Source organism: Delphinapterus leucas, chromosome 2, assembly GCF_059928025.1.
Source record: "Delphinapterus leucas isolate spDelLeu-1000000601 "Yukka" chromosome 2, BTC_Dleu_Yukka2, whole genome shotgun sequence".
Classification (NCBI taxonomy): Eukaryota; Metazoa; Chordata; class Mammalia; order Artiodactyla; family Monodontidae; genus Delphinapterus; species Delphinapterus leucas.
This window is the reverse complement of record NC_143130.1, coordinates 5,389,757-5,417,460: the sequence shown is the minus strand read 5'-3', so window position 1 is coordinate 5,417,460 and position 27,704 is coordinate 5,389,757. Positions and strand designations below refer to the sequence as shown.

The window sequence follows — 27,704 nt, the reverse complement described above, 5'->3', positions numbered from 1 at the left end:
AGGCTGAAATTTTGTTTTAAACATCTTTCTCTTGTGCCTACCGTGGAGGGAAGATGCCCTGCCCAAAGAACTGAAGATGGGGGACCATTCACAAATGTGGCCAGTTTCTTTCTTTTTTTTTTTTTTAAGACTTAATACCTGACATCAGCATAACCCCCAGAGGTTGGGCAGAGACCTGTGCGCTCTGACTTAGAACCTGTGTCCTGGCATTGAAACATGAGCAGCGTGTGTTAGGGAGAGAGCAAGAGGAAGATGAGATGAAATGAATTAGAACCATGAGAACATATTACTCTTGTGAAACGATGCATTAAAGCCCGCCCTGGTTACACTGAAGTCCGAGGTGAAGTGGATCACCATGTGCTCTCCAGTAGACCGGATGGGCCCAGGGATGTCTCTGCCACAGAGAACTGCTAGCTCCTGGGCCATGCTGTTGTCTCCTACGACCAAAGAGAGGAAATGTCAGTGTGAAAATATGACGTCTTAAGAGTCTCCTCCACAACTTATTAACAAAACAGAAATAGAGTCACAGATATAGAAAACAAACTTATGGTTACCAGGGAGGAACGGGGTTGCAGAGGGATAAACTGGGAGATTGGGCTGGACATAGACACACTACTCTATATAAAGTAGATACCTAATAAGGACCTGCCGTAGACACAGGGAATTCTGCTCAACACTCTGTAATGACCTATATGGAAAAGAACCTAAAACAGAGTGGACACAGGCATACGTATAACTGATGCACTTTGCTGCACACCTGAAACTAACACAACACTGTAAATCAACTAAACTCCAATAAAACTGTTTAAAAAAGAGTATCCTCCACCATCATTGCAACCCAGCCAAAGTGCCTCACACATTATTCTCAAAACACCCCCATTCCTAGGAGGCAGCAGGATTACCAAATAAGGGACATTCCAGGGGTTACATCATTGTGGCTCCAGTTTGTAACGGTGCCGCCTGTCTTTTTCTTTAACCTTTTCAATAACAACTTCTTTGCCAGTTCCCACTGCCTTTCAAAAACTGGCTGACCGTTCTTCCTGGAACGAAAACTCAAAATGAGAGGACGTGAGACTGGGAAGTAGCTGAGGACCAGTGCTGACATGTGCAGTAGATTCTGACCTAAACTATTCTGACTGCTGAAGGTCAAGTGTCTAAAAAAAAAAAAAAAAAAAAAAGGTTTGATTCTTCAGCCCCAGATCCGATGCTAATGTTATAAGGTCATTTGCCCCGAAATCTGCCTTCACCTTCAGAGGGATTTTCTTTTTTCTTTTCATTATTTTGTTGTTCATTGTTTCTTTTGCCATTATAAGAACACACTTCTCTCCACGTGTGGAGGATGAAAAAAGATAGTGCTGGCAAATGTGCACCTCCAGAGACATCAATGAGAGCTGGGTAACCCCCTAAGCCCCTTTTTCCTTTGGCTTTTCTCTTGATTATAAATTTTGATCAGAACAACTGTCTCAGTCAAAGCCTGAATGGAGCAAGGACTTAGATTCCTTGGCTGGGAAAATATGTTGTTTTTTCCCTAAGGCAGAGAATTAATTAATTTGAAACTTAAAAAAAGACAAAAATAGAATATGAGACATGAGGAAATTTGTCCTTTCACTCAACTAGCAAAATGATTCTTTTTTGACATTGACCACAACCTAAAACTTACTCATTATTAACTAGTTTAGAAAACAAGTTATCAAATGTAGTAGCACAGCTATAAATACACGATGCTTGGAAAGGGGTTCTGACCTCTGGAAACTTTTGCATTTTTTATCATTCAAAAATTTATCTGTGACTCCTTTTGCATTCTTATCTTCATTATGCTATTTTGCTACACATTTCATCCCAAATCTGTTGACTTATTCTCTAAGTAACTGCATCACAAAGCTTTGAAGCTTATTATATGTTGTTACTTATTTCACATGTGTATATTTTATCTCTCAATGAGACTGAGTTGGGTCTACTGATTTTCGTTTCTTTCCTAAAGAAAGAAAAAAAAGAGGAAAGATGATAGTTCTTCTGGGCAATGTGCTGATAGCAGAGTTGATAGGAAAAAGGGGGAACGTTATGGTTTACCATCTGATCACGTTTGTATGACTGACTTGAGTCTGCACTTACTGCCCAGCTCCTACAGAAGGAAAGTAAAGCACCTCTGCCATTTGATTTTTCTACTATACTTAGTGGGGGTCTAGGGTTAAGGGGATAAGGCGGACATGAAAATGCACATTAGCCACCAGTGGGCCAAAATCAAACACATGCTTTGGTCCAAAAAAAAAAAAAAAAATGCTCTGAAGCTTTTTTCATCAATCGCCAAAATTTAACAAACTGAGAAGTTCATAGAAAACTCTATGCTTCTCATATCTCTTGGAAAATAAGAGCCATAACACCGAACCTGCACTCCTAGTAGCTGCCCTTTGATTCTGTCCTCCAGTTTAACACCTTACTAGATGTCACCTGCTGTCTAGGCAGGCACTGGGGTTGCAATATGTGTCATGCAGGGCAGTGGGTCCCCAGCTTCAGAGACTCTACCACCGGGAGGCAGGGACCCGGGTCAGGCGAAGGGAGCACGTCACATCGGGGGTAAAACTTAAGGAGGTGCCCGAGACCTCAGAAATCAAGATAAAAATATTTCAGTACAATATTTCAAAAATTGAAATTTAATGTAAAATGAACAAAATATTAAAATTTTAAATAAAGATAGGATCTGACTCTGTACTTTGTCCAATCCTGCCTTACTCTCCTCACCCTGATCTTAACCTTAACCGGAGACAGATCTAGGACCCATCCAAGTTTCTAGTTTAGTTGGTCTGGGGTGGGGCATAGAATTTGCATCTCTGACAAGTTCCCAGGTGATGCTGATGCTGCTGGTATGGGGACCTCACTGTAAGAGACACTGACTGGAGGATATGGCCTCCCTATTCTCCTCTGTTCCATGCAAATCGTGAAGCACAATTCTGTGCACCTGGCATTGAAGCATTATTTATATCCCTCGCTCATCGCATAGCAATACCACACCTGGGTACAGAGGAAAAGGTGAAAAAATATTAGCCCTTAATTCTACCCATTCCACCCAGAGATTCAGTACACAGTAGAAACTTGAATACATTGCAATTTTAAATACTTTTCACACTTGGATCTTAAAGCCATAGGTATAAAATATCAAGATTTATTTCCATAGCCTTTCAACGAGAAAGCAGCACAACCTGGAAACTCATTTATAATTTCCTACTTAAACCACAGGGAGTGTTTCCTCTTGGGAATGTAATGCTCTCCCTAACATAGTGTGCGGATTATTTTGCTCCAGGCAATTGAATGCTTTCCTAATGTTCTGCAGAAATGGCGGCCAATTCTAGTATCTCATGCTTTCACTGACCATAATACCTGTGCATTTCCATGCAAATGGATGGAAGCAGTAAACAAGTATGATTATAATTGAATGTAACTAAATGTGTGTCAGGGTTGAAACTTGGTAGTTTTTTGTTTTATCTTGTTTTTTAAACGTTTCTCACCGTCTCTTATCACAAGTTTATCATAGCTGCATGTACTATGAGATTCAATGTCCAGGGAAAGGATGTTGAGTTCCACAGTAGAATCAGGAGCCTGGATAAGCCACATACAGTCAGCGCCATTACTGTAGCTTTCAGGCCAGCCTGGGGAGTAAAGAAAGACTGGAGCATCTCCTGTCTGCAGGAACCCACCACAAGCACCTGCAGAATGAAAAGCAACATCGCTGAAATACCTCTGGCAGAAAAGAAGGTAGCATTTCACTTGAAAGCCACAGTTCTATACTGAAACAACCAATTAAAACAATTTTCTCAAAGAAATTTATACATATTTTATTAAATCCACTGATTCAGACAGCTGTGATTTCCATAATTTTTTGAAGAAAAACACACTGTATTCTACTTTTTTCACCATAGTTTTACCACTTAACCCAATTATTAATGAGTGCCTATTATTTGTCAAGCATGAAGTAAGTCCATATGGAAGACCCTATTATTATCGTTACCAAGGTAGAACTTTGTTCATGTTTCCAGTGTGCTTTAGTCTTCACCTTTTTTTAGCATAGCTATTCATCATGCAATTTATATTAGGCAATTTTGAAAAAATTTTCAATTTGGTGAAGTGAAGCATTCAAAAAAGTTTGTGAGCTTATAATAACAACAGCCTTTTTTGGGTTGTTGTTGTTTGCTTTTTAAATAAGTTTTGTTGAGTTATTATTCACTCACCATAAAATTTACCCTTTTACATAGTTCAGTGGTTTTTAGTATATTCACCAAGTTCTGCAATCGTCACTGCTACCTAATCTTAGAGCACATTTTCACCACCCTGAAAGAAACTGGATACTCTTTACCACTGATTCTCTGTTCTCTACTCCGCAAGTCTATGGAAACCACTAGCCTACTTTCTGTCTCTGTGGATTTGCCTATTTAAGACATCTTATATAAATATAATCGTACTCTATGTGGCCTCTTGTGACTGGCTTCATTCCCTTAGCGTGATATTCTAAGGTTCATCTGTATTCTAGCATATGTATCAATACTTCCTTCATCTTAAGGCTGAATAGTATTCCACTGTACGGATATACCACGTTTAGTTTTTTCATTCATCAGCTGTTTGACATTTGGGTTCTTTCCTCTTTTTCACTATTTATGAATAATGTTTCTATGAACATTCGTGTCTAAATTTTTGTGTGGACATATGTTTTCAATTTTCTTAGGTATATAACTAGGAGTGGAATTGCTGGATTGTATGGTAACCCTGTGTTTCAATCTTTGAGGAACTGCTAAACTGTTTTCCAAAGTGGCTGTAGGATTTTACATTTCCACTAGCAAGGTACAAGGGTCCCAGATTCTCCACATCTTTGTCAATAATTGTTATTGTCTGTCTTACTGATTATAGCCGTCCTAGTGTTAAATACATATTTTCTAGTATATCACTTTAATTCATTTGTTATTTATTTAACTGTATATTTTTGAGTTTTTTCTGTGTGGTTGTTCAGAGGATTACAATTAACGTCTTAAGCAAAGACAATGTAGTTTGGATTAATATTAACTTAATTTTAATAGTATACAAAACTTGGCTATAATATAACTCCATTCCCACCCACCCCCATCTTTTATGCTATTATTGTCATAAAATTATATATTTAAACATTATAAGACCATCAGCATAGTTTATTATTATTGCCTTATGCAGCTATCTTTAATCAGATAGCAGAAGAAAAGAGCTACAGATGAAAATACATTTATACTGCCTTTATATTTATATATGTAGCTGTCTTCACTACCTACTGTCTAGCAGTAAAGACATGCTAGGGTCATTTCATTTCATTCTGAAAGTCCCCCTTTAGCATTTCCTGTAGCATAGGTCTGCTTGCAATGAATTCTCTCAGTTTTCATTTATCTGGGAATGTTTTAATTTCTACTTAGTTTGGAGGATACATTTTCTGGCTATAGAATTCTTGATCAACAGTTTTTTTACTTCAGCACATTGACCATGTCATCCCACTGCTCTGACCTTCATGGTTTCTGATGAGAAATGAGATGCTAACCCTGTTGAGTATTGTTTTTACAAGATAAGTGATTTTCTCTTCGTGCTTTCAAGATAACCCCTTTTCTTTAGCTTTGATAGTTTGACAGCAGTATGTCTAGGTACAGATCTCACTGAGTTTATCCTACCTGGAATTTTGGGGATTCTTGGATGTGTAGATTAATATTTTTCATCAAATTTGGGATGTGTACAGACATTGTTTCTTCAAGTATTCTTTTTTCCCTTTCCCTCTTTCTTTACCTGGGACTCTCATTATGCATACATATGTTGGTATAAATGATAGTTTCTGAAGCTCTGTATAATTTTCTTCTTTCTTTTCCTCAACAGGATAATCCTAAAGGACCTACATTCAAATTCAGGGATTCTTTCTTCTGCCTGCTCAGATCTGTCATTGAGCCCACCCAGTGAATTTCAACTCCAAAATTTCTAGTTGGTTGCTTTTTCTTTCAAAAATATCTATCACTTTATTGATATCCTCTATGTGGTGAGACATCATTCCCATACTCTTCTTTAAATCTTTAAACATGATTTCTTTTAGTTCTTTGACATATTGACAATAGCTTATTTAAAGTCTTTGTTAAGTACGTCTGACATGTTGGCTTTCTCCAAGACAGTTTCTATGGATTGCTTATATTCCTCTGCATAGGCCATACTTTCCTATTTCTTCATGTGTCTCATAAGTTTTTGTTGAAAACCAGACATTTTAAACAATGTAATGTGGCAACTCAACTCTGGAAATCAACCCCTCCCCCAAAGTTTGCTGTCACTGCTCTTTGCTCAGTGGCTGTTGTGTCCTAATTCTGTAACGTCTGTTAATTGCTGTGTGTAGCCATTGAACGTCTGTGTTCAGGTTAGTGATCAACAACTGATTAAATAGAGATTCCTTTTAAATGTCTTGAACCAATAATTCTCTCACTTTTCTGAGTGACTGTGTGTGTGTGTGTGCGTGCGTGTGTGTGTGTGTATTGGGATATGCCTATATGACTCTAGAAGACAGTTTATAACTCTGCCCTAGAATTCACTTTCTACTTTCACAGAGCCTCAAGATCCTACAGAGGTGAGAGACTGGGGCCTTCTCGAGTCTCATGTTGGGCATGTTTATAGCCCTGCACCTGAGTGGAGTCTTCTATGTTCCCAGAAATACGTCAAAACTTTTCAAAGTCCCCTATGGATATATCATTCCCCAGTTTTTCTTTTTACATTTTTGGTCAGCCTCTTATTAGCTGTAACGGGAATCACTGCCACATGCAGTTGTGATGTTAAATAACTTGCCACTGACGATTTCTAAAAAACACCCCAGAGATAGGGCTTCTGCACAGAGCACACTGAGTCAGGTCAGTTGAAGACAAGTCCTGAGAATGGAGCTTTTCTAGGAAGCTGCCAGACAGGTTAAATAATAGCAATTCCTTAGCGACAGGATTATTTCTGGAGTTCCAGATCTACTCCACCCCTTCCAGTGGCTGTTAGGCTGCTGGTTTTCATGGCTAACGTGGCTGTGAGGCTATTGTGAGGTTACTGCAAAGCTAGGACAGGGAGAGAGATGGGAATAGGGAAAATTAAGATGCCAGAAAGTTGTCTACTGTCACTCAGACTGAACCATTTTTCTTGAATAAACACTCTTTAGATCATTGCAATTTTTAATTAATTTCCAGAGTTCTCAAAAGTTGATTTAAAATTTTTTTGCCAGTGTTCTCATTGTTTTTCTGCAAGAATAGATTTTCAGAGGCCTTTACTCCACCATTCCAGAAGTTTATGACTCTTATACAATACATGTTTGAATCTTGCTAGGGCCACCAAGAAATGAATGTAAAATTTATAGGACTAGGTCCTAATTACTTTATCCTATTACTATATAGGCTGTACAAGTTTAAAAATAAAATAAAGTAAAAGCAATTTCAAAGTATAAGATCCGAATATTATCCAGTATCTTCAAATGTTAAGATTTTCCTTTACATAAAATATTTCTTATCTTGAATTTATAAAAAGCAGTTATCATACTAACTATAAGCTGTTAGTGCTGTCTGTCAAATATTCCATTTTTCCTCACGTCCAAACATACGGTGAAATCGCATTTCCTAATACTTCTGCGGTTGGGTGAGGCCATTTGACCAGTTCTGGTTTATGAATCATAATTAAAATGACATGTATCACTTTTAAGCTGAACACTTTAAGACTGAAGCATGCCAGGGCTCTCTTTCCTCTTGCCATGATCACAGGTAACGTCCCAAACAATGTCAGATCCAACACCCAGTTAACCCAAGAGGGTAACATGAACAAGTAAGAAGCCTTGTGTTTCTCAGCTATTCAGAGTTTGGAATTATTTGTTACTGCAGCATAACCAAATATGTCCTGACTGATAAGCTAATATTTTCCAACTTGCCATGTTGAATTTCCTTCACATGACCCTAGTCCACATTAGGCTTATTTTCCTTTGACTGCTTTTTGCTTTGTCATTTAATCATTTAGTTACTATATCATTATTTAACTGAGTGCTTTATCTTTGCCAATTACTTTTGAACTCTTGGAGAGTAGAGATTATATCTTGGTTTCCTTTCTTAGTTGGTATACACTTACCTCAGCATGTCTATAATAAACCCTCTATAAATATTGGTTGAATTAAATTTTATGTATGTTCGCATAAGGAATGCTAATGTTACAGTGTTCAATATATTAATACAATTTAAAACAGTAAGCTTTTTTTTCACTTTAATGAAAGTGTCAGAATGTGCTATGATCATGAGATAACCATTTACACCAACTAGGTAACTAGTAAACTATAAAATTTTCTTATCCTTTTATTTTTTCCTTTGCTTGTTTTTCATTAAGAGAAATGAGATTTATGATACTATACTATATTCACTCATCCACTTCAATCACATAGTTATGGAATATATGTATGAGAAGAGAACTTTTTTTTGAGTACTACAATATACTTATTGATATAATGTTTTGCATGAGTCATTTCTTCTGTAACTCGAGATTGGTGGACATAAAAGAAGCTTAACTCAAGTTTACTTATAAGAGCTATCCAGTCTTAAATGGATAGCTCTAAATTACATTTGGCAATCTTGCTGATGGCTCTTTGCTCTTAGATAAATAGATTAATATTTTAAGGAAGAGTTTCATAGTCAATGTTATGAAAGCACCTTGCAAGAGAGGTGAAAATAACATCTTAGGACAGAATGCTAAGAGGCATTAAATAAATATAAGAATGAATTACGCCTTCATCTGTGATCTCTGTTGGTACAAATTCCCAAGAAGCTAGAAGCAAACAGACTCTAATCTTTTAGGGTCTGTTTAGTCTTAGAACAAGTTCAAAGTCTGAGTACTCTTCAATGAGATTCAATGATAATATGTCCCAATCAAATATTTCAAGGAGTGAGAATATGCCATGAGAAATATCTGCTGAATTTATTCTGTGTCAACCCTCAAATTCACAAGAGCCATTCAAAAGTGTTTAAACAAATTTTCAAAAGAAAAGCGCAGTCTCCCAAAACACAGCTTACTGAGGGAATTTAAAATGTCTTAAAAATAGTAAAATGAAAGCCTAAAATTTAGGCCAACTTTACCTTGAAACATGAGGGTTTACAACCAGCTAAGGACACACTGAAGCATTTCTGAAGGCACACTTAAAAGGTAACATAGAGGAAAAACAGTTACTTGCATTAGTTGATCCTAGTGTGTGTGTGTGTGTGTGTGTGTGTGTGTGTGTGTGTGTGTATGTGTGAGAGAGAGTATGGTATTTGCAAACCAAACTTTCAGAGATCTCTAAAGCGATTTCTAGAAATTGTAAGTAGAATATCTTATGGACATCAAACCCTTAACTATTATGGAAAATATAATGGGAAACCAGCATTTTTTTGAAATAAACATCTAATCTCTAAGTATTTATGAAATTCAAAGGACACCTGAACATATGGAGGAAGGGTTTTGAGACTGTAATTACTCTTCTTATTCACTTGTGTATTTGGCCCTTATTAGTAGGAACCTTTGAAATATTAGTCTGCACATATCAGCCCCTAAAAAGAATTTCATTTATTACCAAACACACCTGTAGCAATGGTAGGTAAAGGTCCAACAGAGGCATTCATTGCAAACCACTCCAAAAGGAATCCTTTCCCTGAGATTGAAGAGTCAGAAGAAAACTGAAATGTCAAAGAACTTCTAGTGGAGCTCAAAGAGCCAGTCTGGGTACCACAATAGGTTCCAATCAGGCGGGAATGAATGCCAGCCCCATCATAAACCTGCATGGAAGGGACAGATAATACAGCACTGAACTCAGGCAATCACCTCCATTTTTCTTCATAAATAGAAAACCACGAAGTATAAACTATGATCGCAAGTAATTAAATGTGTTTTAAAAGTATCTATATCTTCCCCGCAGAATTATATTAGTAACCATGCTCCATGTGATACAGCTCATTATTCGATTTACAGTAAAACTTATGGGTGGAAAAGTAGGAACCAGGATAGTGGCACAACAACAGTGCCTATGAAATGTGCTTTGGGGCCACAAAAGGGAGGAATTAGGAAGAAAGGGGGAAAGTCACAAGAAAAAGGAAAAGTCACAAGAAAAAGGAAAAGTCTAATGAGAGAAAGTGGCCAGGTATCCTGAAGGAGTTCACATTTCCAAAGAAGTAAAGGAGCAGAATTAATAACAGCAACAGAATCACAGCTTGTGAGGGCTCAGCATACTCAAAGCACGCAAGAAATCTCTTTCATTTGGTTGAAAATGTTAGATTACATAGTTAGAGACATATTTTGTGATAGTTTCCAAACACGTAATCTTGAGCATGTTTATTTTTTTCTTCACATGTGGGTGGATCTCTCCAATTACATTTCATATCCTTCCCTCCATCTTGTAAATAATTTGAACAAGTTCGTTATAAGTGTTATTACATATTTCTCTATTGAAGCTACTATATAAGCTCAGATTTCAAATTAGCTAATAATTATTTCCAACTTACTGAGCATCTATCAAGTACTAGGTTCTATGTGAAGCACTATGGACCTAAAATGAATAAGACAGAACCTTGGCCCTCAAGAATCTGATAGTAAAATAGTGAAACCCATAGAAGCAGAAAGTAGAATGGTGTTTACCAGGAGATGCGGGGAGCGGGGAACAGGGAGGTGGTCAAAGGGTACAAAGTTTCAGTTATGCAAGATTAATAATTCTGAAGATCTAATGTAGAACAATGTGATATAGCTAATATTACCATGTATATACTTGAAATTTGCTAAGAGGGTAAATCTTAAGTATTCTCACCACACCAGAAACAAAGAAAGAAGATGGTAACCATCTGAGGTGATGGATATGTTAATTAGCTTGATTGTGATTATTATTTTACAATGTAAAATTGTAAAATATCATATAGCAAAAGACCTAGTTGTACATCTTAAATATATATAATATTTATTTGTCAAATATACCTCAGTAAAACTGGATAAAAAATAATCTGATAGTGTTTCTGGAATTGATGCAGTTGCCCATGTCTGGATGGCAGTGATCGCCACAATTTTTATATACTTATATTTACTTACTTTAAAATGATTGTTCAAATTTTTAACACTCTAACAGGAGAATAAACAGGGTAATGGGATATAAGATAGAATAAATTCTTAATTAAGACACATATACATGCTTGGGTAATGGGATATAAGATAGAATAAATTCTTAATTAAGACACATACACATGCTTAGATAAAGCTCAATGGAAAGATTACAATAATGCGGAAAAAAAGTTAGTTACAGAATCAAAGATAATAATTATACTATCAGAATCACCATTGTTCAGGTAACCTGGAAGGGGTATTCGTGATGTAGGGTAGACCATCCCCTATGACTTGTGAATGCTTGAATAGACATTAACTTGGATCTATGGTTGCCAATAGCAAGTCACCAAAATGTATAAACATCAGTTGCTCTTGGAAACTCACCTTTAGTTTGTCATAATAGCAGTTGAGTGTTGCCTCCATGTCCATCTCCAAGATTCTACCATGGATAACCTGAGATTCATTCACATTCACTATCCAATGGTAATTGGAGTTGGGGGGGTAATTTCCGGGCCATAAGGGAGAGGCAATTTTCCCGTGAGTTCCCACAATATTATCATTGCCAAATACTAGGAAGGAAAACAGAGTAGTAAATCAGACCTACTTAGAACAGCTCTTTAGTCAAATGAAAGAAACAAAAGGCAAGGGGTGTTTAAAAGGATGGACTTCTAATTGACTGCAATTTCTTTTCTGAACACTGAAAGAAATACTGCTTCCCTTTTGGTTTCTCTGCTATCTATTAATTCTTTGGAGAAGGGTGATATGGTGAATGGAATTCCATCTCCTTAGAAGACCACATGGTGTGAAAACAAGCAATCGCGTCCCATGTAAAATTGGGTTCCCAGACATCAGGGAACTTGGTGACTTGGGAAGGGGTATCACCAGCCCTGTTCTATAATTTTGGTTTACCTATTTTGCTTCATGTTAAAAAAGAACGAAACATGTTTTTTTTTTTCTTTAACTATGTAAGAGAAACTGACATTTTCAAACAACATATAGAGTAGCTATTAATATTTAACATTTTATCCTATTAGAAGAATATCCTGTTATTACTATCTGAGCACTTAGGACTATCCTAAAGTAATAGTAAATGTTTCTTGTGTTTTTTTTAATTAATTTTTATTGGAGTCTAGTTAATTTAAAATTTGTGTTAGTTTCTGCTGTACAGCAAAGTGAATCAGTTATACATATACATATATCCACTCTTTTTTAGATTCTTTTCCCATGTAGGTCATCATGGAGTCTGGAGTAGAGTTCCCTGTGCTATACAGTAGGTCCTGATTAGTGATCTATTTTATGTATAGTAGTGCGTATATGTCAATCCCAATCTCCCAGTTTATCCCTCCCCCCTTCCCCTTTCCTCCTGGTAACCGTAAGTTTGCTTTCTACATCTGTGACTCTGTTTCTGTTTCGTAAATGGGTTCATTTGTACCAGAGTAAACATTTTTAACTTGAGGAATATAGAGTTTATGGGATCAAATGAAACACATTTGATATAAGTATACCAAACTGAAACGATGATACATTAGAAAACTCTCTATTGCAATATCACGAAAAATGTTTAACTTAAAATTAGGTAGACACTAGAGCTTTAAAAGAATGTTAGAACCACTGAGAATGCTCTCCCTGGCTCTTAATGAGTCATTCATATATAATTTAATTTTTCTAGTGTATAATAAAGTAATTCCACAGAGACATTAAATATAGGGGAATTGTTCTTAATGCATTACTGAAAACATTGCTATCCTTCTAGTTTGTAGGACACATTCTGGAAGCCATCACTAAAACAGGACCAACTCACTGTTGGTAAATGCAGCCTGGAAGCCCACGCCACTGCCTGAGCCATCGGAGACAAATCTGATCCACAGGATGTGCCCAAGAATGGATGAATAATTGAGAGGGAGGATGTTTCCACAGTATCGTCCCACCAAGCGACCAGTGGCGTTTCCTTCCCGGATCTCCACAAAATCTCTGCTACAGTCTTGAGACTCCTCCACCTGGAAAGTCCTGATTGGAAAAAACAAAATTAGGGATTTAACTGATAAAATTAATTTTGGGATTATCCTGAATCACTTGCTGGGTTGACCTGTTTGGTTTTTAAATTTTTTCTTTAACTTTAATCACAGTGTCTTTTGGCTAACTCAAAACATTTCTTACACTCAAATTTGTTGAAATGGTGATTCAAGAGATAAAAGACAATTAATACACTGCCTTCAGGGAGTTTTCTTTCTGGGGGAAAATTGGGCAACAAGATAGAAGAAAACAGAATATAGAAGACAGAATATCATGCCATAAGAGTTATTTTGAGGCAGAGGTATCACATGCAATTGTGAGGTTCAGTAATAGCTTGATGGAGAGATTCTTTTTTAAGATGGAAATGTAAACATAAGCTGGATTTAAGGTGCAAAAATGGTGGGCAGGGAATGCGTGCTAACCAAAGCACATATGCAGAAAGAGTGGGACATATTTAGAAATCTGTGAGAGGTCTCGTTTGGTTAGAATACTGAGTACCTTTAAGAAAACATTAGAAGACATAGCTGGAGCAGTATGATGGGTTAATTTTGGGAGAGCTTAAATGCCAATCAAAGGCATCTGTACTTAATTTCTGTAAAGGTAGAAAAAACGTGGCATTTGCACTAAAACAGGCTAGTGTTCAAGCATGGCATATTCAACTTCTTTATATTCTGCAATTATGATGACATGGGGGAATGGAGGGTGGGAAATAAGACCTACCTCACGTAATTGTCATTAGTCACATATATAAAGAGTCTGGAACACGTAGATGCTAAATGAATGCCTTTAAAAATTGGCCTCAATGCTTAAAAAACTTGGATATAATCAAGGTAATATGGTGTTGGTGGGAGGGTAGACAAATAGATAAATATAATAGAAGAGATGGTCCAGAGAAGGATCCACAAGTATAAAGCCAACTCAACCCAATTCATGGTGCCAAGTTTGGGCTTCAGAAGAGACTCTGAGGCTGTATTTGGAAATCACCTGTACACATATGAAAATAGCTGAAAACATGGCTAGATTGGGGGTTTAGAAATGAAAAAGTGGGGAGTGATACATAGAGAGAGAGAAGAGATAAGAGCAGAAGCTTAGGAAACACCCATATTTTGAGTTCAGTGAAAGGAAGAGGAAGCAATAAACCCAAGAATAGTCTGGAAAGTAGGATAAAAACAAGATCAGTGTCATGTCACAGAAACCAAGAGAAAATTAAGGACAGAGTGATGAAGAGTGTCATATGACAGAAAGATCCAGGATTAAGAACAGGCTATAGCAGGGGTCCCCAACCCCCGAGCAGGCGAGCAAATGAAGCTTCATCTGCTGCTCTGCGTCTCTCCGCATCACTCACAGTACTTCCTGAACCATCCCCCCCCACCCCCCCCAACACCAAGTCCATGGAAAAATTGTCTTCCACGAAACCGGTCCCTGGTGCCAAAAAGGTTGGGGACTGTTCGGCTATAGGATTTGGTTACTCAAAGCAAATTAGTAACTTTTAAAGGAGCAGTTTTAGAGGGTCCACTATAGGATTATTTTTCACACATATTAAGGAGTAAATTAGATGATTTTTGGTGATTTCCATAAGACGATGAATTACAATAACAACAAGACAATAACAAGCTTTGTATAACACCCAACAATTAGAATTTATAAATTCTCTATATTTTTCATGTGCCCATTAACATGCATAAAAATGTATCAATATATAGTTGACAACACACCAAGTCTCAGAAAATATTAAAACTATTAAAAAATATGTTCTCTGACCGCTATAGAATAAAATTAGAACAGGGTAATAAAGAGATAACAAAGAGATCCCGCAGTTTGGATATGTAAAACAAATTTCTATATAAACCATGTGTTAAACAAGAAATCATAATGGCAATTTAGAATATATCTAGGACTGAATGAGAGTGAACACATTATGTATTAAAACAGGCAGAGTTGAGCAGTAGAAGTGTGCTGGGCCCATAAGACTTAGGGAGTGTAGTCAAAGCATTATTTAGAGGGAAATTTATAGCCTTAAATGTTTATGGTAAAAAAGAACTAATACTAAGAAAAGTGGACTAGATGTCTAATCCCAGAAGTTAGTAAAACAAAAAACAAACATACAAACTGCATAAAGGAAGTAGAAGAAATAACACAACAACATCTGAAGTTAGTGAAACAGAAATGTAGAAAATACTAGAAAAGATTAAGAAACCAAAAGCTATTCTTTTGATAAGACTAACAAAGTATAAACCTCCAATAAGACTGACCAATAACAGAAGAAAGCTTAAGTGAACAATATTACTAATAAGAAAAGGACAAAACAACAGATATACTAGAAATTTTTTAAATTATAATGAAATTTACTAAAAACCTATGCCACTAAATTTGAACTTAGACAATTTTTATAAAAATACAATACTATAACTAGTTGAAGAAAAAAAATGGAAAAACCTAAAAATACCATTAAATCAAAAAATGTCAGTATTAAAAATTGCCTGCAGACAAAAGGAAACAAATACCTGAGCCCAGATTATTTTATAGAGGAACTCTACCAAAGCTTCAATAAGTCAATATCCCAATCCTAATCTTGTGTATATTGTAAAAAAAAAAAAAAATTGAAAAGAGGGGACAGAGTCCAACTTATTTAATGAATTTAATATAATCTTGGAAGCAAAATCAGTCAAGGAAGGTCAAAGAAAGAGAAAGTTTAAGTCAATCTCACTTAATGCAGGTGAAAAATCTTACATAAAATATTAGCTAAATCAATCCATCAATCTGTAAAATATGTAAATCTTAATAAGGTTGGACTCACAATGGTTTAAGATGAAAAGATCTATTACAACAATTCAACACACACACGTACACACAAAGATTTAAAGAGAAAAGAAGATGCAAAAATATATGAAGGGAGAATCAGTGACAATTGCAGTAAAGCATTCGCTAAAACTGAACACCCATTCATCATAAAAACTCTTAGAAAATTAGGAATAGAGGGAAATTTTCTCAGCTGGATGAGAACTGCCCACCAAACACCTACAGCAAATATACTTAGAGGTAAAAGTTTTTAAACATTTCTTTTAAGTAAGAAACAACACAAGAAAGCTTGCTCATCACTTTGTTGCACAGTATACTTAAGGGTTCTCCAGGGCAATAAGACAGGGAAAGGGGGAATGGTTGTAAGAATTGGAAAGGAAGTGCTATAAATCAATATTCAAGAGCACTCATTCATTCATAAATATCTACCGAGCACCTTAACATGTCAGGTCCTTTTCTAGGCACTGAAGATACAGTAGCAGACAAGAGACAAAATTTTGGGTGATTCTAGAGAATGGAACAGTGGCAGGATAAGATAATATGCAAATTTACAATGCTTGGTGTCAGTCTATTTATCTCTTGCAAAAATAAAATACAGTGTGTGTGTGTGAAAAAACAAAACAAACAAACAAAAAAGGATAATATGCAAAAATTAATAGGGTTTCCTTATACCAGCGAATGAAAATTTACAAGATGTAACTTAGTCAACACTCATTCAACAATATTTGTCTCTCTACTATATTGCCAAACACTGGGACAGGACAATGAAGAAAACAGACAATGTTCCTTCCTTCGGGGAGCTTACATTCTAGAAGGAGAGATAGATAATAAACAAATAAATAGAAATATAATGAGGTAGTGATATGCTCTAGGAGGAAAAAACCAAGTGATTAAGGAGGGTTATTTTAGGTAAGGTGGACAGGGTACACCCATAATTTTTAAATGGGCACCATTTTTAATAGCAACAAAAAATAAGATGCCTAGGAATAAATGTAACATGATATCTATAAGACTTTTATGGAAAAAATACGAAATTTTAGTGAAGGACATAAAAGAAGACTGAATAAATGGAAAGATACTCCAAGTTCAGTATGAAGAGTCAATAAAGATTCTCCCCAAATTAATCTATAAATTCAATGTATTTCCAGTAAAATCAATAAGTATGATTGCATTTATGTAAAATGTAAAACAGAAAGCAATATTATGTAGTGTGTATGGAGACATGTATATATATATTATTGATATATATATAATAAAAGGATATAAACATGCATAGACGTGATACACATAAAATTAAGAATATGGGTCATCTCTGTGATGAGAAGGTAAGGGAATGTGATGCTGCCCTGTAATATTTTATTTATTTAAAATTGATTTTTAAATATAAAAGCAATTTAATTTTTTTTTAAAGTAAATAAAGTGAGTGCAAACAATTCTTTTTTTCAGAAGTAACTGAAAGAAATTTTTGCTGGGAAGAAGAAGGACAAGATAAAGAGAAGAAGAAAGAATGGTCTAGTAGGACTATAGAAAAAAAACATTGGGAAGGACAAAAAACGTCTCGAGAATAGAAAACTTACTTCCTTGCTGTGTATCTTTCAGTCACTGCTCAACATTACGTGAGCAAGACTTCACATGATGGTAAGTACAGCGCCCTCCCCGGGCTCTATCTCAGCTAACAGGTTAGGATGCGTAAGGTACAGGTGACCAGCCTGGAGGCTCTGGGACCTCACTGCTCACTTTGGGATCAATGTATCAGGCACACCTTTGAGCCTTCACTGCCGACCAGAGCCCTGGAGCAAACCGGTCAGCTCTGCTCTACCGCTGGCTTCTCAAGGCAGATACTAGCACCGGTAGGTCTCTAGCCAGACGGTGAGTCTGTGGCTCTCACAATCCCACCAAGGTGGGTTATTACAGTGTAGATCATCTGGATCTATATTTCAGACTTAGTCTTAGCAGCAAGCTGTGACTGATAACCGAGCACAGAAGAGATCAGGGAAGACCCACATCAGGCTAAACAAACCACACATTTGTCTTACCTCCACTGTCCTCCCTGACAACTTAATGCTTCATGAGACAAAGTTCATAACTACAATCACTTCTGGCAAATAATTGTTCTGAATCAACCCTTAGAATAGCTGCCAAGTTGGGCTCTTAAACTCAGGCTCAGCTTTATTATGATATCATAACGTTATCAACAATGTACAACAGGCTAAAATTGTGTTCTTCTGATTTTCAGAAGAAGGAAGAAGGGGTGGCCATTCTCCTCAGCAGGCGACTTATATGAAATTGCCCCTAAATCTTTACTCAAAATGCTGCACGTGGTTTAACAGCATCAGCGTCACCCCAGTGCTTGTTTGAAATGAAGCATCAGGCCCCACCAACCAACTGAATCGGAATATGAATTTTAACAAGATCCCAGGTGGTCAACATGCACAATAAAGTTTGGTCCAATGGTCTAGAAGATTGCTAAGTGCCAGGTTTTTCTGTTTTTTTGTACCAGACTAGTATAATCCAATGCTAAATGTCACAAAAGACATTTCATCAGAAAGGATGGTAGGATGATACTGTAAGAATCAAATTAGACCTTTTAAAAAGTTTTATTGTTCTTGGAAGTCTTTCGTTTAGTCCGGTTCATTTTATAAGCAAATCCATCCTCTTTCCAAACACTTTGGCTCAGATCTGCTGGTAAAAATATGATGTGGAACAAAAATAGTACAATCACTGTTTCTCATTATCTCATTTTGATTCTTGAACCTAGATCAATCGCATTTTAAAAGGACTCTGCCAGCATAAAATACATTTTCTGTTAATTCCTTTAAATATCTGTTTTATAAAAAAATGTCTTTGGGGGTTTTATTTCTCCCCCCTCCTTTTGTGTTATAGATGCAACCATAATTTCTCCAGCTTTTCTCCCTACTCGATTTCACCGCCATGTCCACGATCCAAACCCCATATTTTAGAACTTGACATATTCCATATGTTTTTCATATGCTTCTCACCCACCCCAGGGGAAGTTTCCAAACACCCATCTGGATACAGTTTAGACCAGGGCAGAAATAACTCAGAGGCCTAACCATAAAGCCCTTCTCAGTATGTGCATAGAGGGGAGCATCTTGCATTCCACAGATTATACTTTAAAAATAAAACTCAAGCAAGGAACACGAAATAATCAAAATTAACTTCTTATGGAGGAGAAAGGAAAAAGACGAAGCATTAAGATTTGCTTATGCAATAATCAGGACTTACTGTCCACTGAAGAGTAAAATGAATGAAACTGGCTTTTCGTGTTTACCTTCCACCCTCTAGGAGGGAAGCCCAGTGTTGTTCATTTGGATTTAACTCTGAACTGCCACACAAGATACTTTAGAAATGGCAGAGCGAGAGAATTTAACATTCATTGAACATCAGGTGTGCATCAGCTTTGTGGTATACATTTAAAATTTAACATCTTTAATCACACCTATGGCCCTATATGGATATGATTATCCCCTATAGATGAAATGAATCTCTTTAGGTTTTAAACAAATAGCTTCTCGACATTAACTTATTAGTAACTTAACAAGAAATGGGATCTTGTCTGTCTTAAACATTCCCAGTACCTGGCCCAGTTCCTGAGAACCACTGAACATCAGATTGTTCAAGAATGTGACTGTGGTAAAGACCAAGAGGAAAAAGACCAGAAAAGCCCTTTGATCTAGCAATTATGAGGCCTATTAAGCCGTGTGAAGGACTTTGGACTTTATCATAAGAACAACAATGTTCATGGTTTATTCATCACTGGATATAAAACGTCAATTATGGGAGTAACATGTGCTTTATATATGAAGCATCTAGCAAGGGTGCAACAGTGCTTATGTGTATAAAGTAGGGGCTTAATAAATATTTGTTGAACAAAGAAGTATATATATATATAGTTATAGTTATAGTTATATAGTTATATATATATAGTTATATATATATGGTCACATATATATATTTCTTTACCCATACAAAACTTTGTGCTTTTAGTAAAGACAAAAGCAAACAAAACCTCTTTCCCACGTGGCAACGTAAACTTGTATTGCCTTTCAGGTGTTCAGAGGGTGTCTTTGTTTTGACACAATGCCAGCTGGACCCTGAAGAGGCACTGTCTGATTGATGGGCTAAAACAAAGTAACTTGAGATGTTTGAATGTGGTCCACAAATAGGACTTCTCTTTCATGTTTAAAAATCCATTCTTGATGCACAGAATGGCATGCCTAGAAGAGGAGCAAGACTTTTTTGAATAAACAGAGCAGTGTCTCCAAAACAATCTTCTTCTCTCTAAGCAAATTACTTCTTATATTCTTTTCAAGACAGAATTATCAACCCCAACCAAAGCCCAATAATCTATGACACAGTAAAACAAATAACTTTTAATTTAAAATGGCAATTTAAATACCAATGTCTTGGGACTTCCCTGGTGGCACAGTGGTTAAGAATCTGCCTGCCAATGCCAGGGACTCGGGTTCGATCCCTGGTCCGGGAAGATCCCACATGCCGTGGAGCAACTAAGCCCGTGAGCCACAACTACTGAGCCTGCGCTCTAGAGCCCACGAGCCACAACTACTGAAGCCCGCACACCTAGAGCCTGTGCTCCACAACAAGAGAAGCCACTGCAATGAGAAGCCCACACACCACAACGAAGACCCAATGCAGCCAATAAATAAATAAATAAATAAATACCAATGTCTTATCATCCAATATTTATTAAGCACTCATTACCAGCGTGGCATGTCACAAGTATCTCTCTACTGATGGGATTAAAAGGTCCCATTTCACTTACCATGTGCTTTTCACTAACAACTTCCAGGAAATATATTATTGTTGTTTAATTTAACCTAAGACCACTCAGAATGTGGCAGGATCCTACTGTTGATTGCATGTCCATAGTCCATATTCAAAAAGGCTTACAGTTCAACGAGGAACATGAGAGTGATTTTACAAATCAACCACTAAATTCTGTAAAAAATTAATAAAGAGATACCTCAGTTATACAAAGCTGAGAAACCAGAAGAAGGAGCTCTCACACCCTGTGAAGGTAGCAGAGCCCAAGAGGAAGAAGAAAGACTCCTCTTCTTTCTTGGCATGGACTTAGCCAATAAGAAGCCATGGACTCTTTGTTTACTGAAGCCCTCCCAGCTTCCTTTTCCCTGTATAAAAGCATCCTCCTTCTTCTTCTGTGCAGGGACTTGCAGGGGCTCACCATAGGTGCAGACCCTGAATTGCAATTCTCTGCTGATCCTGAATAAACCCATCTTTGATGGAGAAGTATCTGGCATTCTATTTATTTCAGATCAACATTTCATTGGTTTGATAAGCAAACAGGTATGGTACCCACAAATCCAGCCCACTGTCACTCACTGTTTTTCTTGCCAACCCTGGAGTTTAAAGGTATGTCCTTCTCCTGGATCCGAGCTCACACTCTCTTAGCATTTGAAGCTCTCCAGGTTTTATTTGGAATCTGTTTCAAAGCTTCATCTTTCTGGTCAATGCTTTGTTCTGTACATGAGTATTCACTTGGCACTTCTATCTGATTTGAGATCAGGCTGTTTCAACTGAAACTGGCTAGACTTCGACCCATTCCTTCAGGAGCAGGGGCTGTTTCACTGAAACTGTGCCAGTTTTTGTCCAGCCTTCAGCATATTCCTTTGCAAAGGGCTATTCTCTGGACACTGGCTGAAAAAACCTTTGGCCTGGCTCCTCTAGGACCAAGACCTTTCCTTAGAATTGGCTGTCATTCAGGCTTCCAAGCTGTTTGAATTGAGCTGTTTGTGTTGTAAAATGTTTGAAAATTGTTCTTTTACTTTAGAGAAAAACCTCTGAGAAATGGAAGCCCAGTTTTTGAGAGTACCCACACCCCCAACAGGGACTCTGGCAGATCTGATGTTTAAGACTAAAGTCCTTCCTCATGCACATTCCGAACTAAATGGACCAACCCGATAAAAGTCTGTCATACAGAGTGAAGTAAGTCAGAAAGAAAAAAACAAATACTGTATGCTAACACATATATATGGAATTTAAGAAAAAAAAATGTCATGAAGAACCTAGGGGTAAGACAGGAATAAAGACACAGACCTACTGGAGAACGGACTTGAGGATATGGGGAGGGGGAAGGGTGAGCTGTGACAGGGCGAGAGAGAGGCATGGACATATATACACTACCAAACGTAAGGTAGATAGCTAGTGGGAAGCAGCCGCATGGCACAGGGAGATCGGCTTGGTGCTTTGTGACCGCCTGGAGGGGTGGGATAGGGAGGGTGGGAGGGAGGGAGACGCAAGAGGGGAGAGATATGGGAACATATGTATATGTATAACTGATTCACTTTGTTATAAAGCAGAAACTAACACACCATTGTAAAGCAATTATACTCCAATAAAGATGTAAAAAAAAAAAAAAAAGGCAATTTAGGATATCAATGGCCATTGTGGGGAACTTTTGAAATCCCCAAACTTAACTTTCTTAGAACCAAAGTAGACTACAATAGCTCAAAAATTTCCAGAAATGTGTGGAATACTTACTTTGGTATTTTGAGGCTTCCCAACATTATCTGGAGCCTAGAATTGCCTCTCTACAAAATAAGATTTTAAGGCTAACTGAGGTAAACATAATTAATGAGATAAAATGGCCCCCAATGCCTCAGGCTCTTCTTCCAGCACCATCTGGTCTCTCCATTGGCTCCTCATGGTCAGACCTCATCTCCGGGGCCATCTTCCTCCTTCCTTGCTACACCACCTATGCCTCCTTTGTACTGCCAATTCCCCCATACTAATTCTCTTAATGAGCTTCCCCATTTGAAACTCTTCCCATTCCTGTTTCCTCTGCACTTGTCAGAATATGTCTGCTTACAGCCACTATGGAGAACAGTATGGAGGTTCCATAAAACTAAAAAGAGAAATACCATATGACCCAGCAATCCCACTACTGGGCATATACCCTGAGAAAACCATAATTCAAAAAGAGTCATGTGTCATAATGTTTACTGCAGCTCTATTTACAATAGCCAGGACATGGAAACAACCTAAGTGTCCATCAACAGATGAATGGATAAAGAAGATGTGGCACATGTATGCAATGAAATATTACTCAGCCACAAAAAGAAACGAAATTGAGTTATTTGTAGTGAGGTGGATGGACCTAGAGTCTGTCATACAGAGTGAAGCAAGTCAGAAGGAGAAAAACACATACCGTATGCTAACACATATATATGGAATCTTAAAAAAAAAAAAAAAGGTTCTAATGAACCTAGTTGCAGGGCAGGAATAAAGATGTAGACATAGAAAATGGACTTGAGGACATGGAGTGGGAGGGTGAAGCTGGGGCGAAGTGAGAGTAGCATCCACATATACACACTACCGAATGTAAAATAGTTAGCTAGTTGGAAGCAGTAGCATAGCACAGAGAGATCAGCTCGGTGCTTTGCAATGACCTAGAGGGGTGGGATAGCGAGGGTGGGAGGGAGGCTCAAGAGGGAGGGGATATGGGGACATGTGTCTGCATATGGCTGATTCGTTCTGCTGTGCAGCAGAAACTAACACATTGTTGTGAAGCAATTATACTCCAATAAAGATCTATTAAAAAAATAAACTTAAGCCTTCTGAGAATCCAGAGGCTAAGCCCTTAATTTTTTGTACTCCCTGGACTAAAGCTGAACTGCAATCCATAGGCAAAGGCTTTCCCAAAGTCACTGGAGATGCTCACAAACTGCTGGACAATTTAATATAGTCATTCAAACTTGTCAACCTGGTTTCTCTGACTTATATCAGCTAGTTCATATGCTGGCGAGTGAAGGCCAGGCTCAGCACTGGATGAAAACCACTAATTGGGGGAAATCCTAAAAGGTCTCTAGAATTACAGCTGGGAGACCAGCCTGCTATCTTTTTTTAAAGATTTAATTTTAATTTAATTTATTTTTTTGGCTGTGTTGGGTCTTCGTTGCTGTGCGTAAGCTTTCTCTAGTTGTGGCGAGAGGGGGTCACTCTTGGTTGCGGTGCGCGGGCTCCTTATTGGAGTGGCTTCTCCTGTTGCAGAGCAGCATGGGCTCTAGGCACTCAGGCTTCGGTAGTTGCAGCACGTGGGCTCAGCAGTTGTGGCACGTGGGCTCTCGTACGCCCAGTAGCTGTGGCGTACGAGCTTAGCTGCTCCACAGCATGTGGGATCTTCCTAGACCAGGGATCGAACCTGTGTCCCCTGCATGGGCAGGCAGATTCTTATCCACTGCACCATCAGGGAAGTCCCCAGCCTGCTATCTTATTATATGATCAGGCTTGGCCAATCCCTAGGCAGCTTCATCAAGCAGTTCCTAGGGTTTCTCCAAAACCTGTTGATTGGAACTAAATCCAGGCATACACACAAAAATCTGATGAAACTGTTCATGATTATTACAATCAACTTCAGGTTATTTTTAAAGAAAATTCTGGTCTTCCTTTAGATGTTGATTCTACGCAGGTAGTTTTTAACTCTATGTTTATTAATGGGCTGAACTGAGACCTTTCCCTTCTAGGAAAAGGGACCAGGATGGAATGGGAAACTATATCTATTCCAGATTTAGTTAATGTGGCAAACCAGCTCTCTCAAACTCTAGATGAGGCACCTCAGAGGAAGACTGCCAAAATTCTTAATCTTCAGTCCCAGCAAATGAAGGCTCCTAAATGAAACCAAAACCTACTAATTTCTATTATGGCAAAGAGCCAGGACATTGGAAGAGATTGTTACAAATTTAAGTGCTTCAGGTGCCTTCAGCCCTCTAACCAGCCTTTCAACATCCTCCCAATTCTCATTGATGGGGCTCCAAGGAACTACAGGGATTTTTCCCAATTCTCCCTCTTAGTTGGCATGGAGGAACATATCTCTAGATCGGGGGTGAAGCTCTTCCAGTCCTAACTGACACCAGAGCCCCACTCTCGGTGCTCAACCCCATTACTATAAGGCAGCCTCTGCCTCTGATAGTACTAGAGCTGATTCTGGAAATACTTATCATCTATCTCCACTGAATCAGCTACCACCTTCCTTATGGGCAAAATCTCCAACTTCTGCTGCAGATTCACAACAACAAAATTCGCAAGAAACCTCCCATCAAGATTTAAGTAGACCTCTCAAAACCTCTTCCCAGAATTAATCAAAAACCTTTTAAAAAAAGATCTTCAAGGCATAAAACCCCTAATAGAAAATTATAAGGCTCAAGGCCTCATAGTCCCTTGCACTGTGCTCTGAAACACTACCATTTTACTGGTGAGAAAACCTACAGGTCAAAGGTGAAGGTTTATCTAGGATCTCAAAACAATCAACAACATTGTTATCTCTTGACATTCTGTTGTCCCTAACCCTTATATGATACTGACGTCATTCCAACTGGAAGCAAATTCTTTACTGTAATTGATTCATGTAGTACATTGTCTAGTATTCCAGTTTAGGAAGCTAGCCAATGCCTTTTTGCCTTTACTTGGGAAGAAAACCAATTAACCTGGACAGTAATGCCTCAGGGTTCTACTCAGAGTCCTTATTTCTCAGGAATCCTGAAGACTGATCTGGATGATACAAAATTCTCTAGAGATTCAACTACTTTGTTGCAATAGGTGGATGATCTGCTTCTTTGAGCTCCTTCTCAAGCCTCCTCACAGGAAGACTCCATCCACTTGCTAAAGCTTTTAGCCTTAAAGGGACCTAAGGTAGCCAAAGGAAAATTGCAGTTTGCCCAAACCCAGGTTTGATATTTAGGGTATCTGCTATCAGAACAAAGGCTATATCTAGATCCAGATAGACTTCATGGTGACCTAAGTTTCCCAAAACCCCAAATGAAGCACAACTGCAACGTTTTCTCCAGCTAGTTGATTATTGCTGAAATTGGATTCCAAATTTCTCTCCTATGGCTAAACCTCTGTACGTTGTACTCAACAATAAAAACCTCAATGCAATTTTAAGAGAAGAAACAGATGACATAGTCTTTGAGGCCCTAAAGGAGAGTTTGGTGAATCCACCTGCCCTTGGGCATCCCAATGATCAGATTCTCTTTTTCCTTTTTGTATATGAAAAGAATGGGAATGCCTTTGGGGTACTAATCCCAAAACACAGGGACCACCATTGACCCATAGGGTATTATGGCCAGCAACTGGACCCTGTAGCGTGGGGATATCCCCCTTGTCTTAAAGCCATTACAACCACTCCCCTTTTGGTTAAGATCACCGAGAAAATTATTGTGAGATCCCTTTTAACCATTTTTGTACCTCATACAGTAGAAGTTCTGACTTCTCATCACACTCAACATTTCCCAGCCAGCCACATCACCTCCTGTGAAGTCCTTTGGTTAACTGCTCCTCACATAACTCTCTTCCATTGTAATAACCTTAACCCGGCTACTCCTCTTCCCTCCATCACCAGCAAAGTCCCTCATGGCACTTAACACTGATGCACCACCTCCTGACTCCTCAGGATGATCTACAGGGAATTCCACTGGGTAATGCTGACTTCTCATGGTTCACTGATGGTTCTCATTTAAGCGGTGATAATGGCAAATACAGTTCTAGGTATGCTATTAAGACTCCTTTTGATGTTGTTGACACATCATCTTTACCTATGGTTACTTCAGCCCAGACTGAATTACATGCTTTTACATGGGCTTATACTTTAGCCAAGGACAAAACTGACAATATTTATACTGATAGTAGATATGTTTTTAGAGTAGCTCATAATTTTGGAATATTGTGGAAGCAATGTGGCTTCCTTACGTCCAGTGGGAAAAAAAAATTAAGATGGTCCCTGTGTTTAGGAATTATTGGATGCAATAATTTCACCTGCCACTTTAGCTATTATTAAGATTCTGGGGTATTCTGAACTTGACTCTCTGGAAGCGAAGGGAAATCACCTTGCTGATATTTCTGTAAGGAATGCTGCCCTTAAAGGGACCAATAGCAGCCAAACTTCTGTCGTGGTCCAAAGGGAAATTTAGAAAAACTGGCTAGAGAAGCCCAGCAATCAGCCTCAGAAAAAGGAAAACAAGATTGGAAATTCTGGGCTTCCCTGGTGGCGCAGTGGTTGAGAGTCCGCCTGCCGATGCAGGGGACGCGGGTTCGTGCCCTGGTCCGGGAGGATCCCACGTGCCGTGGAGCGGCTGGGCCCGTGAGCCATGGACGCTGGGCCTGCGTGTCCAGAGCCTGTGCTCCACGGCGGGAGAGGCCACAGCAGTGAGAGGCCCGTGTACCAAAAAAAAAAAAAAAAAAAAGATTGGAAATTCAATAATTGTTGGTTTGATAAAAAGAGAAAGCTCTGGTTTGCATCAAATAACAACCTATTCCCACCCAACACTCTAAAACTCCCACTCCTCACTGCTGTACGTGCATTAAACCATTGTTCTACTGACAAGATGATAGCCTTCATGAATCAATATTAGAGAAACATTAACAAGACTGAAAAAAGTGCCAACCCTCACTTGTCCCACTTGTCCAAAGTAGAACCAGGGAAGCCTGTTTGTACTGCTCCCAGACACTGTATATTGCCTAATGGACAATTCAAGCTCTGGTAAGTGGATTTCATACAATTTCTTCCTCTAATGGATATAAATATGTTTTAGTCATGGTCCATATGTTTTCACACTGGACTGAAGCCTTCCCTTGCAGACAGCCTACTGTCCCTTCTGTGGCAAAAGTCCTTTTGGAAAAGATGATCCCTACCTGGGGAACTCATCTCAAACTTCATAGCGATCAAGGAATCCATTTTACTGGCCAGGTACTTTGACAAGTCTGCTCTGTTTGGCTCGTTTTACAACACTTTCACTGTG

General features: G+C 38.2%; 1 protein-coding gene across 1 annotated transcript in view; it reads right to left on the bottom strand.

Annotated features, from left to right (window-relative positions):
• Positions 1 to 27,704, bottom strand: part of CUBN (cubilin) — a 269,760-nt gene that overhangs the window by 92,021 nt on the left and 150,035 nt on the right. Inside the window, exons 37-41 of the mRNA XM_022580595.3 lie at positions 12,902 to 13,107; positions 11,485 to 11,669; positions 9,599 to 9,791; positions 3,504 to 3,701; positions 291 to 437 (exon numbers count right to left, since the gene is read on the bottom strand). Coding sequence (XP_022436303.2) covers positions 291 to 437; positions 3,504 to 3,701; positions 9,599 to 9,791; positions 11,485 to 11,669; positions 12,902 to 13,107 — 929 coding nt within the window. The remainder of the gene's footprint in view (positions 1 to 290; positions 438 to 3,503; positions 3,702 to 9,598; positions 9,792 to 11,484; positions 11,670 to 12,901; positions 13,108 to 27,704) is intronic.